This window comes from Myotis nattereri (genome assembly GCF_964212035.1).
Source record: "Myotis nattereri genome assembly, chromosome: 19".
NCBI classification, from domain to species: domain Eukaryota; kingdom Metazoa; phylum Chordata; class Mammalia; order Chiroptera; family Vespertilionidae; genus Myotis; species Myotis nattereri.
Genome location: NC_138095.1, coordinates 4105404 through 4123419, shown reverse-complemented (window position 1 = coordinate 4123419; position 18016 = coordinate 4105404). Strand labels below are relative to the sequence as shown.

At 43.7% G+C, this 18016-nt stretch overlaps 1 protein-coding gene across 1 annotated transcript in view; it reads right to left on the bottom strand.

The window, feature by feature from the left end:
• Positions 1-2346: 2346 nt before the first annotated feature.
• ANKRD13A (ankyrin repeat domain 13A) overlaps positions 2347-18016 on the bottom strand; it is a 29959-nt gene continuing 14289 nt past the window's right edge. The window contains exons 6-15 of the mRNA XM_081113436.1: positions 17586-17775; positions 13727-13793; positions 12381-12462; positions 10936-10997; positions 10055-10185; positions 9013-9170; positions 8259-8366; positions 6996-7156; positions 5183-5250; positions 2347-4228 (exon numbers count right to left, since the gene is read on the bottom strand). Of these exons, the coding sequence (XP_080969562.1) occupies positions 4033-4228; positions 5183-5250; positions 6996-7156; positions 8259-8366; positions 9013-9170; positions 10055-10185; positions 10936-10997; positions 12381-12462; positions 13727-13793; positions 17586-17775 (1223 nt within the window). The 3' untranslated portion in view covers positions 2347-4032. The remainder of the gene's footprint in view (positions 4229-5182; positions 5251-6995; positions 7157-8258; positions 8367-9012; positions 9171-10054; positions 10186-10935; positions 10998-12380; positions 12463-13726; positions 13794-17585; positions 17776-18016) is intronic.

Genomic DNA, 18016 nt, shown 5'->3' with positions numbered 1-18016 from the left:
TTTTGATATGCTGCCAAGAAATTCATTGCCACTTTTAGGATTTTATTTTATTTTTTTAAACCTCACCCGAGAATATTTTTCCATTGATTTTTAGGGAGAGTAGAAGAGAAAGGGAAAGAGAGAGAAACATCGATGTGAGAGAAACTCATCAATTGGTTGCCTCCTGCACGAGCCCTGACCAGGGACCAGGCCAGGAGGAGCCTGCAACCAAGAATCAAACCGGGGACCCTTCGGTCCACAGGCCAACACTCTATCCACTGAGCCAGACTGGCCAGGGCCACTTTTAAGATTTTAAAAGGAGCCGAAACCGGTTTGGTTCAGTGGATGGCTCGAGCGTCAGCCTGCAGACTGAGGGGTCCCGGGTTCGATTCCGGTCAGGGGCATGTACCTGGGTTGCGGGCACGTCCCCAGTGGGGGATGTGCAGGAGGCGGCTGGTCGATGTTTCTCTCTCATCGATGTTTCTAACTATCTCCCTTCCTCTCTGTGGAAAATCAATAAAATATATATTTAAAAAAAAAAAGATTTTAAAAGGAAACAGTAAGAACTTGCCAGCTTGCCGTTTGTTCAGGAATCACCAGTCAGGTAGGAGGACCATGTTCATTTTCTGAAAAAACTTTGCAGTAGTTCACATACAAATCCAAACCCAGCCTACATCCTCATTCCATGTTACCGTCTGTTCAGGATGAGACTTCAAGCTCAAGTGAGAAAATCATTATTTGTAGACAAAGAGGCTTATTACAGAGAGACAAGTAAAGATAAAAACTTCAGTTCTGGGAGAGAGAGAATTATACTGAAAAGCTTTTTAGAGCAGAGACTGACCAGCTAGAACCTTCAGGTAGAATTCTTTTCCTGACCATTTTAGGGAGCACGGGAGACCCTAGACCTCATAAAGTGAACTGTACTCAGAATGCCTACCGAGTGCCCACATGAACACACAGAATTGACACCAATCATAAAAATGAGCTACTTTAGCAAACACGAATCCTAGTTTCCTTTAAAGTTGGGATGAAGACGTCTGCAAGTGCTGCTTGAGATTTGGGGCTCCGGAGTCTTAGGACTTTTTCCAGCTGGATCTGTTTTAAATCACACATGGGCCTAGTTGGGTTTTGAACTCCATCACTTACTGTCTTTGAAGTTGTCATAGTTCAACTTATCTTTGATGTCATCTGTGTTCAGCAGGAAACTTAGTTTTTAAATTAAATAATCCATAGGTATTTCATTCCCACCAGAACAGTTTTCTTCATAGTGCCCCACCGGGCCATTTAGCCTGTCAGCTAATTTATTTCACCCTGTCAATGCCAGTCTCAGCATCCCACCCACAACTCCTTCCAGCCAGTAACACAAAAGCAAAGCAGCACCTTCATTTTCCCAAGGTCTCATTTCTGAAACCATTTTTTTTTTTTTTACAAGTCATTACCTTGTTTTAATACCAACATATTTGGTGTAGGGTAAGTCTTAAAGCCCTAATTATCAACTGAACTTCTAAGAACAGCCTCAAAAAGCACTTTGGCTTCAACCTGGCAGGTGTGGCTGCTGGAATGTCCTACCGTACACTGAAAGGTGGCGGGTTTGATTGTGGGTCAGGGCAAATACCCAGGTCTCAGGTTGACCCCCCAGTTGGGGCTTGTATGGGAGGTGGTCGGTCGATGTTTCTTGCTGCCTCTCTAAAGCAATGAAAAGCATACCCTTGGGTGAGGATAAAAAAAAAGAATAAAAAAACCTTCAGCTTCAAAGGAGAGCATCGTCGGTCACCTTAGAGAGTTGATGCTGGCTTGGCTTTCCTTACTCCACAAGAGCCAGTCCATCTCCGGGCTAGACCCACATGGAAATGCAGCTGCAGAGGCCTCAGCAGCCCGGACACTGGCTGGCTTTTAGTCTCCATTTGAGACAGGGAGCTTTGGGCGTGTGGACTATGATTGGTCAGGAAGGCGGGGAGGAGCACGCCACCTTATAATACACAACTGAGCACTGGGAGGGCATTCTGATGTTCCCGTATCACACAAAACAAAGCGTGGGTTCAGTGACTAGAAAAACAACCTGAGAATGACTCAAAGGCTGTTGAGGATGCTGTACCAGCACCCTCCAAGGCAGCGGTTCTCAACCAGTGGGTCGCGACCCCTTTGGCGGTCGCCTAAGACCATCCTGCATATCAGATATTTACATGACGATTCGTAACAGTAGCAACATGACAGTTATGAAGTAGCAACGAGAATAATTTTATGGTTGTGTCACAACATGAGGAACTGTATTTAAAGGGCCAGAAGGTTGAGAACCACTGCTCTAAAGGAGCAGTCTATTTGCATTTTAAGAGAGTGAACACATAAATGAAAGACACTGCAGGCAGGTTGACAAAAAGCTCAGTCCCTTTTTAATTGACTTCCTGGGAGAAAGTCAGAGACACCGGGAAGCAGAACAATGGAATGCAAACAGGAGATTATCTAACTGCAGCCATTCCCAAGTCGTGTCCTCACTCAAGGTAAATATTCAGTAAACAAAATGCCAAGGTTTGTATTTAAAACAAAGGTGATGCTGCATATACTGGCCTGGTGTGCAGAGAAGGAATTTTGGTCAGACCATGACAAGAAAGACAGATGGTTATATTGAATCAAAAGCACATTTCTTTGTGGCTAGGAACTGTATTACACACTTTAACTGGAACGTAATTCATGTTTCTCTTCCCATCCCAAAAGAAGCCCAGCACACAGGAAACGGATGTAAAACAGGAGGATATTATTTACCAGGTTATCTCAGTGCAGCCTGTGAGCATGAATACACAGCCGGCCAGAGTGAGGGGACCCTCAGCTGTATGTCTGTGATGGTTATTTACAGAAGGGTTAGACAAAATAGTTAACTACTGAAGGTATCCAAAAGAGGCCTGAGAAATCTGGTTAAAATGTATAACCTTGTATTGCTACTGATGGGAATAGTTTTTCTATCTTTTAAAAATAATAAAAAGATTCTGTTAAAAAATATATTTATCAAGAAAGATGATTTGAACTCTAAAAAGCAATGTGGAATCATCACTTTCCCTTCTGAATATAGAGCCATTGAGTTCCATTTGTAGCTCCCTTTCTAACCCACCCCTTCTCCTCTAGTGAGCTGAGGACGTGCAGTGGGTGGGTCTTCCTGGCCCTCCACGAGGGACGTGCACACACGCGTCGTTTGGTTCTATGCTGTCTGGTATTTTGGCCGGCCTGCCCACTGCAAGAACAAAGCTCAGTTCCAGCTGCTCCTTCAGGGCCAGGATTAGCTGCCTTGGTTTTAGCCTGGAGGATCCTACTCTCAAAGGAACTGCCTTTACAAGTTCAAATCAGATCCCTCAATGAATGAAGTGAGGTGGTTTGAAATTATTAGTAATTTTTAAGGCTAAGGCAACATCCATGGTCATTAGTATATCTTAATTTGATGCAAATAGTTAACCCTAATCTAAAATAGATCCTGTACACATCTCCTCTTTAACTTTAGCTAGGGATGGAAAGAATGGAAGAAGGTGGAGATGGAGGAGGAGCAGTGATGGTGGCCTAGAAGCCCTGTATAAAGGTAAAAATAAAAGAGTAGATCGGCACAGATTATCCATTTCTTTGGTGGACTGTAAAGTATCATAAATTTTCATAAACCACACTCTACAAAGGCTGCTGCTCTCATATATAAAAGCACCCTGACTCTGCAATAACTTGTTTTGTTATCACTCCTTGGTAAAAACGAACCTACAGATCTGCGGGGGTTGGGGTTTTTTGTCTAAAGCTGGTAGTAAAAATGTGACCTGCAAGCCAACACAGCTCATGGAAAGTGACGATGCTCCCCTCCCCTTAGTCTGGAGATGTGGCCTGCTGGTCCCCAGTCCCTTCTCCGGGGAGTGTTGTGGATGGACCTGGGGGTCCCTGGTTCTGCACCTCTGCGTAAAGAAGGGGGCAGCTGCCGTCCGCTGTGCACATGCGAGGTGCAGTCAGTCCCTCAGCCCCAGGGCCCTGGTAACGTAGCACCCGCGTGCAGCCCGGAGCCCTGCCTTGTGCAGCTGTGGGCAGAAAGGTCTATTTCTCAGTGAGAGACAGCTGCAAGACCTGCTGGAGCTCCGCCTCCTCCTCCCGCAGCCGGAGCTCCTGCTCCTCCAGCTCTTTGGCAGAGAGCTCCATGGCCAGCTGCAAATCGCTATCAAAATGGCTTGTCTCACTTGAGGCACCAGAGTATAGACCTTCTGAGCTGGTGAGGAGGCTCTCTTGGATGGCCCTGGGTTGGAAAAAGTGGGGAGAAAAGAAACGGGGATTATTATCATCATCATGGCAATGGTAGCAACTACATTCTTAACTGCTTACCAAGTGCACACTGTGTGCGTGCATAATGCCATTCGATCCCCCATGACTCTGGGGGACAGACTGTATACAGATGAGAAGTCTGAGGTTCAGAGAGGTTAAGATAACTACTAAGTGATGGGGCTAGGAATTAAACTTGGATCTATTTGAAGCAAAGCCCAAGTTCTTCAACAGGCTTTCATATGCCCAAAGTTTAGGGAAATGCTTTGTAAAATCAATCAATCTGGTTTCCTCCATTTAAAAAGAAAGGAAGAAAATCTAATAATCTCTGTAGCTCTTCCCCCAAATGCCATCTTTAAAATTACATAAAGAAGCCCTAACCTGTTTGGCTCAATGGATAGAGCGTCGGCCTGAGGACTCAAGGGTCCCAGGTTCGATTCCGGTCAAGGGCATATACCTTGGTTGCGGGCACATACCCAGTAGGGAGTGTGCAGGAGGCAGCTGATCAATGTTTCTCTCTCATCGATGTTTCTAACTCTATATCTCTCTCCCTTCCTCTCTGTAAAAAATCAATAAAATATAATTTAAAAAAAAAATAAAAAAAAAAATTACATAAAGAAAAAAAAATTATATAGAAGTCCCACAGAGGGCAGTTAGACCCTGTGTGACCACACATTCTTGGCAGATCAGGCAAATCAGAAAAGACCTCCTCAGGGCCTATCGGCCAATGGCACTGGCCTGGGAACTAGGCAGCCGTGCTCTCACCCGTTCCTGGAAACCAACCACCAAGAGATGAGAGCTGTTTGAATGAGGAGCTGCCACATTAAGCAACAGGAGAACTAACACCTGATCAGGTCTCTCCCACCAGGCACAGTGCTGTGTGTGCAAAGTGCTTGTGCCAACTTTAATGGTCAGGAATTGTGTCAGTTACCTCTCATACTGGACATCGTAGACATGTGTCTGGCTGATCCCTCCATTCGAAGCTGGTCCTGAAAGGTCCTAGGAAAAACAAACATGATGACATGAATATCTCTTAGAAGGAATAGGTGTCATACTGATAAGGAAATAAAGCAGCAAGAACAAAATTAAAAATATTTGCGTGCCCATTATTGAGAGTACTGTGTGAAGAACTAATAGGGACTTAAGTTATCTCTAAAATGACACCTGAGTGCAGGTAGTACGCTGCCCTACTTAACAGCCTTTCATACCTGACACAAAAATCAGTCTACTAAAAAGCAGCTAACCTTGGGCAAAGTTCAAATGAACAAAGCAGGTAATTCTTTTAGAGCAAAGTTAGAATACATAATTCAGTACAGTCACGCACCACATAAGGTTTCAGTCAATAACGGACCATGTATATGATGGTGGTGTGCCACATAGCTGAGGAGTGTAGTAGCCTATACCAGTGGTCGGCAAACTGCGGCTCGCGAGCCACATGCGGCTCTTTGGCCCCTTGAGTGTGGCTCTTCCTAAGCCTTAGGAGTACCCTAATTAAGTTAATAATAACAATGTACCTACCTATATAGTTTAAGTTTAAAAAATTTGGCTCCCAAAAGAAATTTCAATGGTTGTACTGCTGATATTGGGCTCTGTTGACTGAGTTTGCCGACCACTGGCCTAGACCATCTAGGTTTATGTAAGTGCGCTTTATGTTCGCACGAGGCAGTCATCTAACGTTGCATTTCTCAGTGCACCCCCGTTGTCCATCGTGAAGCAGCGACTAACTGAGTCTGTCGTCTGTGACTTGGGCCACTCCTTTTTGTAAAACTATGGACAAGTAGTTTGTAGGCTCTGGAGGAAAATAAGCTCATTTACATAGGGAAAGAAAAGAGGTAATGGGCTGACAGCGATGTCCAGGGCTGGACCTTCTCCCAGGAGGGCGCTCATAGGGAACACGCCTGCTCTGAGGTCTGGCCCTTGGCCCAGCAGCCTCAGAAAACTGAAAGGCTCTCAGAATGGGTCCACGAAGGGGAAGAGTGGGGCTCACACTACTCAAGCTCTGAGACTCAAGAATAAAAGCAGGATGTCAGAAATCTGAGCCCTGGGAAGCCAGAGGAGGGAGGGGACAGGAGGAGTGGATGACGGGGGAGAACCACCACATTCCCTGGACTGCCCCAGGATGGTGAGGTCTGGAGGAAGAATCACGTAAGAAAACAAAAGGCAACTGTTCTTCATGCTGGTCTGTCCTGTCCTCAGCTCTACTAGTACTTTTAGTTAGAGGCTCCAAGAGTTTGGGGTTATACCCCTTAAAACAATAAAATATCTGAGTAAAAAAAATATTAACAAAGCATCAACCAACACTTTCATCATACCCTTACTAAGCAACCAAACACAATGATTGGTCTTCCTGGGGAGGAAGTTGAAATTAAAATCCACATACCTTCTTATGACACTGCCGACACAGATAATATTCTAGGGAAAATATGGTGTAGGCTATTATGAATTTACTGTTTCAATACTAAAAAATTACATAGTAACCCAAAGAGATATATAACCATTAGCTATATGGGTGAACATGAGGAAAAGGGAAGTCTGTCAGGAGACAGCTGTGAATGGCGCCGATAGGATTATGCAGATTATATGAGATATATATATATCTCGTAATAACGTTTTGGAAAAGACCAGGTGTATAAAATACAGAACAATTTCTGCAAATACCATAAATATGCCAAAGTTGTTATCTGAAGAGGTCAAATGGGAGGGTAAAAGCGCCCATGCCCCATCCTTTATTCTGGTACACGCACCTGACTCCGGCTCGACTCCAGTAAGCTCTGCTGGATGGCAAACTGCATGATCTCGTAGTCTTCGTCCTGTAGGTGCATGTTTTTGCCATTGTCCTGAACATGGTAAGACTCAGGAATTTCAAACACAGACTCATCAACCTCGAAGTTCGTGACCGGGGAAGCTGGAACACAAGGAGTTGCAGTCGGTACCTGAGTCAGTGTGTGAATTTCCACTTCAATTCTGTATACACGTTTTTAAAATTAAAAAATGGTAAGATTACACTAAAAGTTTGCTAGTATGTGAGATTTAAAAAATTTTATTTTTTTAAATTAATTTCAGAGAGGAAGGGAGAGGGAGAGAGAGATAGAAACATCAATGATGACAGAATCATTGATCAGCTACCTCTTGCACACCCCCTACTGGGGATCAAGTCCACAGCCCAGGCATGTGCCCCTGACCAGAATCAAACCCAGGACCCTTCAGTCCTCAGGCCATTTATTTTTTAGTAATAAAATTAATGCAGAGTCATAAAAAATATAGAAGACTATAAAATGAAAAGTGAAGATCTCTCTCCCTGTACCCTTTCTATGCCCAAATTCCAGAAGTATCCAGTATTTTACTCATGCGTCCTTTGGGGAATGCGAGTGTATACACACGGTCACACCAATGTGCAATGTGTCTTTTTTCTTTTATTATGAAGCACAGTGAACATATACAATTATATATACACACACATATATATCTGTAAACATAAAATAAAAATAATATAAAACAAACACCTGTGTATCTTTTAACTAGCCTAAGACACAGAACACTATTTTAACATAATTTTTAAAAACTGAAAAATATTCAGTTATATTTCTATATACTAGCATTGAGTAACTGGAAAATAAAAATTAAGAAAATAAATCCATTTACAATAGCATCCACAATATGAATTGACTTGATGGCAAAGGAGGCCAAGGAAATTTGGGGAGATGATAGAAATGCTCTCATGACTGTGGAGGTGGTTACATTTGTCAAAATGCATTGACCTATCACATCTAAAAATGAGAGCATTTTATTGTATCTACATTATATCTGAATAAAGTCACTTTTAAAGAATATGCTGTTTTTAATACACATTCTCAATTTTTTTCACTGAATTTAAACTAAATCCAAAATTTTCCTGATTCAGTTACAGAGAACTACTTCATAAGATACTCCAAACAGAATAATTAGTATAATGACTAAATGTATGAATTTTCTTTTTAAAAAAATCACAAAACCCCATTTTCTTTTACCTGAATCTGCCTGGGTCCCTTCCACATTTTGAGTTTCTTCAGCAGTGCTACAGCCATTAACATTTCCAAATGTGATCCGTGCATTTAATACATGAAACAAGGGAATTTCTAACAAAATAAAAGCTTTTATAAATAACTTTACTGAGAATAATAATCACCATCATTTAATAGTTAGCTATGAGTGCTTACTATGCTGGTACCTGGCCAAGTACTCTTTATGAGTGTGATTCATTTAATCCTCATAACAGCCCTTCCCAATATATAGATGTGAAAACTGAGAATAAGCAACTTTTTCCTAGATCACAGTAAGCAAATGATCGATCAGGATCATGAACGTACAACTACCCAAAATATAAATTCCTCCCAAGTAACATGTATTGTATATGTATTATGCATACTACTTCAGGCCCGAAGCCTGTTTATGTGTCAAAGGATCTTGGTATCAATTGTCGTCCTCAATTAACTATCTAATTTGAAGTTTCACTTAAGGTCTGATATTGAAACAATGAATGTGTCACATTTTTATGCCTTTTCATGTCAATAAATTGAACTGGTGATTGGGGAATCTCCTAACTTTGATACGCAAAATGACCAAGCATCGTGACACTTCTTCAAGCCAAATTAAACCAGAGGCTGTGACCTATGTCTCCTGTATGCTACTTTTGATGCAAGTGCCCCAATTCCCTAAAGCACATCCTATCACCCGCAAGCAGGGCACAACCTGCAAGTGCTCCCGTGGTTCAGTTAACGGTACCTATTTTGACAGGAAATCCAGGTGGGAATTCCAGTTTGATGAAATCTCTCAGTCTTGCGAAATGAGCGCTCGTTCTGGCCATGAGGTCAATGATGGGAATGACCTGCTCCACAAGGGAGAGAGGAAAGTCCTCACACATCCACAGCATGGCTTTGAACCTGCAGGGTTTGACAGAAAAAGCCTGAGGACATGACCATCAGACAGGGAAACTGAATTCTATGCAGTAGGCTGGACAACAGCAGCGTCCTCACCCTACAGTCTTCCCAGTTACCTTACATTTCAATTCTGAACTAGGATGGGACTATTCCCAATGCGTCAATCAGAGCTTTAACTGATAGCAAGCATTAAGAAACTGCTAGCTGGTGGAAACCATTTCACTTAATCAATGGATGCTGTTGGCAGTAAAATAAATATCCAATCTATACTCTACTTGGGAAAGGCTAATAAGATGGGCTTTTGCCCTAGCCGGTTTGGCTTAGTGGATAGAGCGTTAGCCTGTGGACTGAAGGGTCCTGGGTTCGATTCCAGCCAAGGGCACATGCCTGGGTTGCAAGCTTGATCCCCAGTAGAGGGGCGTGCAGCCAATCAATGATTTTCCCATCATTGATGTTTCTATCTCTCTCTTTCCCTTTCCCTTCCTCTCTGAAATCAATAAAAATATATTAATAAAATAAAAGATGGGCCTTTGTAAAGTAATTTAAAATTATTTTTAAAGGAAGGGGACAGAGAAATGACTGAACATGACACCATAAAACAGCACAGTTCTGAAACAAATAATCCATAAGTTGAAAAATGGCCATTGAGCCTGGCCAGCATGGCTCAGTAGTTGAGCACTGACCTATGAGACCTATGAACCAGGAGTCACTGTTCCATTCCTGGTCAGGGCACATGCCCAGGTTGTGGGCTGGATCCCCAGTGTGGCGCCTGCAGGAGGCAGCCAATCAATGATTGTCTCTCATCATTGATGTTTCTATCTTTCCCTCTCCATTCCTCTCTGAAATCAATTAAAAAAGAAAGAAAATGGCCATTAAATCTCTCTTACTTTTGTGTTCTGATCGTCATCTCTTTCGGCCTTCCGATGTCCCTGTCTCTCAGATCAAACTCTTCACTGAAGTACTCGTCAGGTGTGATGGCTGTAGGGTTGTTTGCGGTGGCACATTCTGTGGTGAGGTCCTGCCGAGCCAGAACTCAGGGGAGTCAGAAATGCCAAGTGATGCTCACAAGTGGAGGCCTATGGCACTCAGTCTCTGAGGCGGACATGTTAATCAGCTACAGATCAGGAAGTTCTAGTCATTAACTTTTTAAAAATTAAGTTACTGCACAGAACAAGTAAATCTATAAAGGTGTTACCAAGCTACATGGCAAGTCAAATGCATTTCTCCATTTCAAAATATTTCTCCACTCTCCTTTGCATTTTTATCTCCTGATTTATAAAGCAAGACAGAGAAATATAGGAAAGCACATGAGATCTGGAAGACTTGGGGTTTAAGTTCCAGCTCTGTCATTCTCTAGCTTGTGATACTGGAAAGGTAGTTTCATATTTCTGACCCTCAGTGACATCCACTGTAGCAATTTCATACAGTTATTGTAAGGATCAAATGAGGAAATGATTGTTAAGGTGCTTTGTTAAAATGTAAATTCCTGAATCCTTTTTAATTTACATTTTTACAGAGAGATCTTAGTTTATAATACATAAGAAAGAAAGCACCTGATTTCTATAATCACTACCCCACCCCTAAAATCTTTATTTTTAAAGACTCGCTCATCTAATTCTCTCCCAACAGAGTGTCTCAAATTCCAGCTTGGGAGTACCCTATAGCCTTTTCAAATGGAGTGGCCTATTTCAGATTCAGTACATGCCACCCCAACCACAGGGAAGTCATCTCCTTTAAACTGCGCCAAGAGCTCATTGCTTCAACTTACCCCTTGAGCACCAAACTGGTGTTCCACAGTTCCCAACAAGGATTCCAGTGGGTTCCTGTCCGCTATACAAGGGCGAAGAGTTTAATGTTTAATATTATAGTTTACTTGTGACCATAGAAAAAGATTCTCACCATATTTTAAGGTTTCTGATCCAAGCTACCTGCATCAGGGTATCATTATGTACAGACTCATAAAATCATCCATAAGAACCATCAGCTAATTTATCTTTTGTAGAGTCTCTCTAGATCAGTGGTTCTCAACCTGTGGGTTGCGACCCCTTTGGGGGTCGAACGACCCTTTCACAGGGGTCGCCTAAGACCATAGGAAAACACATATATAATTACATATTGTTTTTGTGATTAATCACTATGCTTTAATTATGTTCAATTTGTAACAATGAAATTGGGGGTCACCACAACATGAGGAACTGTATTAAAGGGTCGCGGCATTAGGAAGGTTGAGAGCCACTGCTCTAGATGAACAAGTTACAAGAATTAAAGCAGAATAGTAGAAAGAGGGTGCATTTGTGAGTGAGCCTGATCTGGATTCCAATCTCCTCCTGAATGGTCACTGCCCACGTGTCCGTGTCCGTGTCCGTGTCCTGGGTCTCGGTTTCCTCCTTTGGCAAGCTGCAGTAATGGTACTGTGGTAACATAGTTAACAATAGCGGTGGTGGTGGTGAACGACTACTGTGTGCTAGCCACATACTGCAGGCACGGCTCTAAATATTTATTTGTAGTAACTCACCTAATCCCCCCAATAATTCTTAGGGAAGATCTAGAAGCACTTCTACTTCATTTTTGAGGAAACTGAGTCACAGATGGTCAGCAACTTCACAGAACCAGCCACGGGCAGAGCTGGGCAATGGTGACCATGTATTGGCAATGTTTGGGCTCAGAGCCCAAGTTCTGTCTAAATTTTTCATTGTGATAGTTTGGACCAAGTCACTTATTCCAGAGAAAATATTCCCCAATAGCCTTATCTACTTTTTCATCCAACAACTGTTCTTCATAACACATAAACAAGTCCTCGTGAATGGCTTTAATTATAGCTGAGGCCAACTAAGGAGAAATATCGCCAAGAATGAGTCAGACTAAGGACATTTTTATGAAAAGTCAGCCAGTGTTGGGATTAGCACAACTGATCACATTAACCCCAAAACTTACCAGAGCCAACAAAGGTTCTCTCTAGGCTTAAAACAGGGGTGGAGGCCCAGCTGGTGTGGTTCAGTGGTTGACCACTGACCCATGAGCCAGGAGGTCACGGTTCGATTCCCAGTCAGGGTTCATGCCCAGGCTGTGGGCTTGGTCACCAGTAGGGTGCTTGCAGGAGGCAGCCGATCAATGATTCTCTCTCATCATTGATGTTTCTATCCCTTTCTCTGAAATCAATTAAAAACACACACACACCACAACTTATTTTTTTTTAAAGGGGTGAAAAATTACCTTTATATCTCTTTTTCTCTTCCTCGGTCAGATGTTCTGTCCGTATTTTGGTTATCACACTCACATTATTTACTGTGTAAACCTTGAGAGACGTGTGCAAGAGAAAATAGTGACACAGGGAATCAAAACTCAAAAAATAAGCATAGCAAGAGCAAGAATGCTGAAGCCAAAAAAAAAAGAAAAAAGAAATGCAGCAAAATAAAAATGAGAAATGGTTAACAATCATTAGGATCCTTCAGAGAAAGTACATAAGCGATCAGCTTGGAAAGGCCTCAGCAGTCACTTTGCATCTCGGAGAGTTTTAAACACTGAGGACTTAGCAGGGACAGGTTTCATCTTCTTGTTGCTAAATGCTCTCAAGAAGGTCCTGCACGTCAGGCCTCCCCCCGCGTTTCTATTGTGCTAAGGCATCCGAACCTGCACTGAGGACTTCGACTGATTTCTGGCCATCTTATAATAGGACTTATAATAAGACAGCCATCCGCTAGGCAGGAGGAAAAAGGAGCGAACCAAAGGTTCTCTACACTGATAAGCTTTACAACCAGAAGTCACTATTTAAAGGCATACTGGGTATTGACAAAAATCATTGTAGCCGCCAGAGGCAATGCTCTCTGTTATCAAGGTTGACTGGGAACTATGGGAGTTTAGAAAATCCAATGTCTCGATTAACAGAGAATGAACTGTATCTAGCATACGTTCCAAGGTCCAGGAAACACACTCAGCACTGGAATGACTGTTACTAAATGTGTCTTGCTGAGCATGACGTCAGCTTTCTTTGCTGCTCAGAGGTCACCAGAGGATTCTGCAGTGCCTGGCTCCATCCCCTGGACCATCAATCCTGCTGTACTGCAGGCTCAGGAAGGGCCAGGAAACAGGGCTGTCCAGCGGACAAAATGCCAGCCGTCGTCTCCACTATGACAACTATGTTCTAATTCACTGATGTCATGTAAGTGGGCTGCAAGCCAATTGGTTACACGTAGGCTAACTAAAAAAATGGAGACTCATAAAAGCTACTGTATTTTTTTAAAGCCACTCAGGTTATAAAAAAAAGATGAACAGTCGTGCTAAGTCTAATCCTCTGTTTTTTTGTTGGTGTGTGTGTTTCATTCTTACCAGGACCTCTGGTACCTGTCCTCATTTCTCTTTGGCCTAACTAGAGACCTCCTTGGGACATGCTATCCCATTTTCTGAGAGTCAAATAAGATAAAAATCCAAGGAGAGACACACTACACAGTACTTAGTCCCCAGAGCATCTCCATGGCACAGATGCATGACAATCTGAACAGACTCATTTGCATAGAAGCTAAATTGCTATATTAAATCTTATTTTAAGAGTTTCCTTTTACCTTTGCTTCGTAACCATTAACAACTTCTGCTTTATCTGTCCTCCAGCCCCAGAATCCGGATTTAGTTCTGATAAAAAGTGAACACCACAAATTTCTACATGTACAACATGCCATTCACACTTATCCTGCAGCCTTTATGGTTTCTTCCCCCAGCTTTAGTGAAGGACACCTGGAAATCATGGTCCAAGTGTCCATAAAGGACTTTATCAATGACAGATGGCTGAAGCATCTCCCGCACCCTCCCAGCTATCAATCAGTTTGCCTCACCCTGGCACAGAGAGACTCCATTCTTGGCTTCTTTACAGTAATTGCCAGCACGGGCAGCAGAGGTGGTGACATTTATCGGACAGCTGTCCCCAAGGAGTGAGTGGCGATGACCAGCGTCCAACACTCGCCACAAGGTAGTATCTGGGTCAGAGCATTTATCTGGGTCATCTTAACTATGGGCACAGATGTCAGGGGCTCTGGCCCATAAGCAGCCACCATCAGTGGAGGAATTCTTAGAACAAGGACACACAGACCATCTTGCTCCTTGGGAGAGTGGGGGTGGCGGGCAGGACCTCATCTCTGTGGCAAGCTGCTTGGAGAAACCATCAGTGCCTCCAAATGGCTTGGGAGTCAGTCAGGCATTTTACCAGGCTGGGTGCAGTGGGGGGAAGGGTGTTAAAAGCAGGGTTTCAGCCCAGCCGTTGGTCCCAGCTCTGTGGAACTGCTTTTAAAGTAGCCCCGCATTCCAGCAGCAGCTGCAGCATTGGTAAGGTGCCCCGAAACCCAGTTATTCCACTCAACACATTCCTGGAAAAAATGCATTTAGGAACCAAAAGCAGCCAAGAGGCTCTGGTTCTTTTTCAGAGCATCACACCCTGGGAAATGCTCCCACTCAGGGAGCCCTGGCCAGACCGCCGCTTTGTCTAGGACATCACATCCTAGCTCCACTGTGACTGCTGTGCGTGGCCCCGTGTAGGGCAGTGCCTGCCTCCTGCTCTGACCCCGGAGTGAAGTGGGACATCAGGTGGCATGTTAGCCAGTCACAAAGGAAGTCTGTGATCATTTGCATATTGTGTTTCCAAACAGTTTGCTTTTCTTCTAATGGGATTTAGTAAATGAAATGAGGCCAGATGGGGTATAAGGAGTTTTATGTATGCATTACACCCACCAGAGGAAGGAGGGACCAAAGCTTTAAATGTCCTATTAGTTGTCGACAATTAGTACGCCGTGGCCCTTGGGGGGAAAGAAAGAAATCCTAAAGGGATTACACAAACTACTTACTCGCATGTCCAAGTGACGTTTCAGAAACAAAATGATCCTGGGGTGCAGGGGGCTAGAGACCACACCTAACTGATGAATAAACCGGAGCTCCCTCTTAGTCATTGATAACTGAAAATCGAGATACTCCTTTTGGTTAACAAATTCAATCCTCAGTTCCTGTCTGTCACTAAGTCACTTGACAGTTCAGCACAGGAAATACTCCTTTCCTGGCACAGAGTCGTCCGAAGGACCGAAGGATGACCAGGTCACTCCACTGCGTCCTTCACGTGCGCTAAGCGAACGGCTGCACTGCTCTCCCTGGGAGCCGCCATGCTCTTCACTCACCTCCCTCAGCCACAACCCTGACGATTCCATTTCCTTTTTCAGCTTCACTCTCTGATGGTTTCGTTTTGTGTTTTAGAAATTAAAGAACTTATTGGCCAGCCAGTAGGCTCAGGGGTTGAGCACTGACTTATGAACCAGGAAGTCATGGTTCGATTCCCAGTCGGGGCACATGCCCGGGTGTGGGCCCAGTCCCCAATAGGGGGCATGTGGGAGGCAGCTGATCAATGATTCTCTCTCATCGTTGATGTGTCTGTCGCTCTCTCCCTCTCCCTTCCTCTCTGAAATCAATAAAAATAAATATATTTTTTAAAATTAAAGAACTTATTTTGGTATTTCTTCAATAATGATGCGAGACTGAATTCCATCCAATAGAGGCATCTCCTTTGGGGTAATCTGCAGATAGCAACATCCACTAATCCAGCACCAATTCCTTCACGAAATCCGCCACTAATCTGCCCTCTTGACTGGAAGTCAGTCCAATGACAGTTTAGTTACTAAATTCAATGTCTACATCCAAGTTTAAAACCAAGACTCTAATAACTCCTTGGCACTTAACTTCACATGCAGAGGCATATGAAGATGATATGAGAGATCTCAGCTCCCTCTTTTGCCATTTTCACCTCTGCCTGTCTCCACTGAGACCACCCCCCCAAAGGCCACTGGCTTGGAGCAAGCACTGGCTCGGAGGCTGCTACCCAAGGGGAGAAAAGCCATGGTGGTGGCAGGAAATACTTCGTTTAGGATGAGTTGAGCATAATCTTTCAGAGAAGAGAAAAACCCAATATGTGATCAGAGGGTATATGTTAGGCCAAAAATTTATGCAAGAAGGGCACTGATTTACAGGCATCAAGCCCCAAGCAAGATTAGAAAAAAGAAATGGATGACAACGACTATTATAGTATTAGAGACCCACATCTTCCACCTTCAGTCACATGAACACTCACACCTCCGGCAGCAAACCGCACTCAAGCGCCTCGAATCCTTACTCGATGCACAAGATGCTCACTGCTCACCACAAAACAAAGCAGCCGAGCACACAGAATCCCGGAGAGATGAAGCCACCCGCCCAAAGCCGCACAGTCAGCTGGTGGCCCTGCTGATGAGGTCAGTTCTTCCAGCTCTCGTCACGACTGCTGGGAGACGGCAGTGAGGGCAGGGCCCCCTGTCTTCTAGCTTTAGGGAGAGCCCTAGGCTAAATGTCTGCAGAGGCATGTGCCCAAGACTGCAGAGGTCTTCCCACATCCTTACTGGTAAAGCCATGGTCAACTGCTGTCCCTGGGAGACAATGGCTGCCACCGGGAGGCTGACGGTGCGGCACTGACCCCGCCCAAGCAGCAGCACACCTGGTGTTTTGGTTTTCTCTTCTGCTACAAGCACATACCCTCACTCCACAGCTCGATCTAAACTAAAGGAAAGGGCACTGAACAAGTCTTCTCCCTGACTCAACAGAAAACTCAGGTTTATTCATAAATTTTATATTGGAAATGAAGAAAAGAAAAAGATAGGATTGTTAGTATGTGTGTGAAGAGCAAAGGACACCTAAATCCAGGATAATGTTCATATTAGCTCATGTTATGCTGCTTTGGTTTACAGAGAGCTGGATGTGACATCCTAGGCAAACACTCGGGGCTCCTCCAGACCCCCCGGGGACAGCAGTGACAGCGTCCGCGTCCCTTACAAAGGCCCCCACACCTCTGCACAGACCAGAGGCAGATGAGCAGACACGAGGTTCTCATCTGGGGTAACTGAGACACAGACCTCTCTGAGGTTTCTTCAGGTAGAGTCTGCAATAGAAGTGAAACCCCTCCAGACTCTTGCTCTAAACTATTAGGCCTCACTGTAGGGAACCGGGGAGAGAGAACCACATTTATATGAAAGGTGTGAATTTGACTGGTACCAGTGTAACCACATTCAATAGTTTCCAGAAACTCAAAGTCCCATGGTCACGGACTAGGGAGTCTTGTGGATCCCCCAACACCAAAACAAAAATAAAATTCAAGTAAAATCCATTAAAAGGGCCCATGAAAGAATAGGAAGACATTTATCCAATACTTAACCAATGTGCTATAAAAGTGAGGTATGATGAAGGATGTCAATAATGGTTTACATTTGGTGAGAGCAGAGATTAACTTTAAAACGCTAGTGCTTAAACTGGCATATTAGAAAAAAAATCCCAGTCCACCCATAATTTCCAATCAATACATACATGCCACTAAAGATGGCAGTAAAGGGATGAGAAATTAAAGTGCAGAGCCCAAATTCATACCTTTCAAAAGCAATATTTTTAGTATCGAGGCTGGTGTTAATGACTGGGCTCGTGAGCCGCCTTTCAACCTCCCTGCCTGTTGGCTTCATCAAGTCCAGACTGAGGCGCTCCATTTCCTGGGAAAGATCAAAGTGTTCAGTGGTGACCACTTTGTCGTCATGGTTGACTTCCATCAACTCCGCCCAGTTGTCTGTTAATGGAAACAAGGGCATAACTAAGTACAATGCAAGTAAGATGCAAAAACAAGAAAACCTCACATGTTAAAATGCATCACCTTCCAAGTCTGCATCTTTGAGCCATCTTCCCCAGAGATGCAGACGTTTAAAATAATTTGCATTCTTTGTTAGCAACACATTTATCTGCATACTTTTTAAAATATATTACAAAATATACATTATTTATGCACAACACTGGGTAAACCACGCCATTTA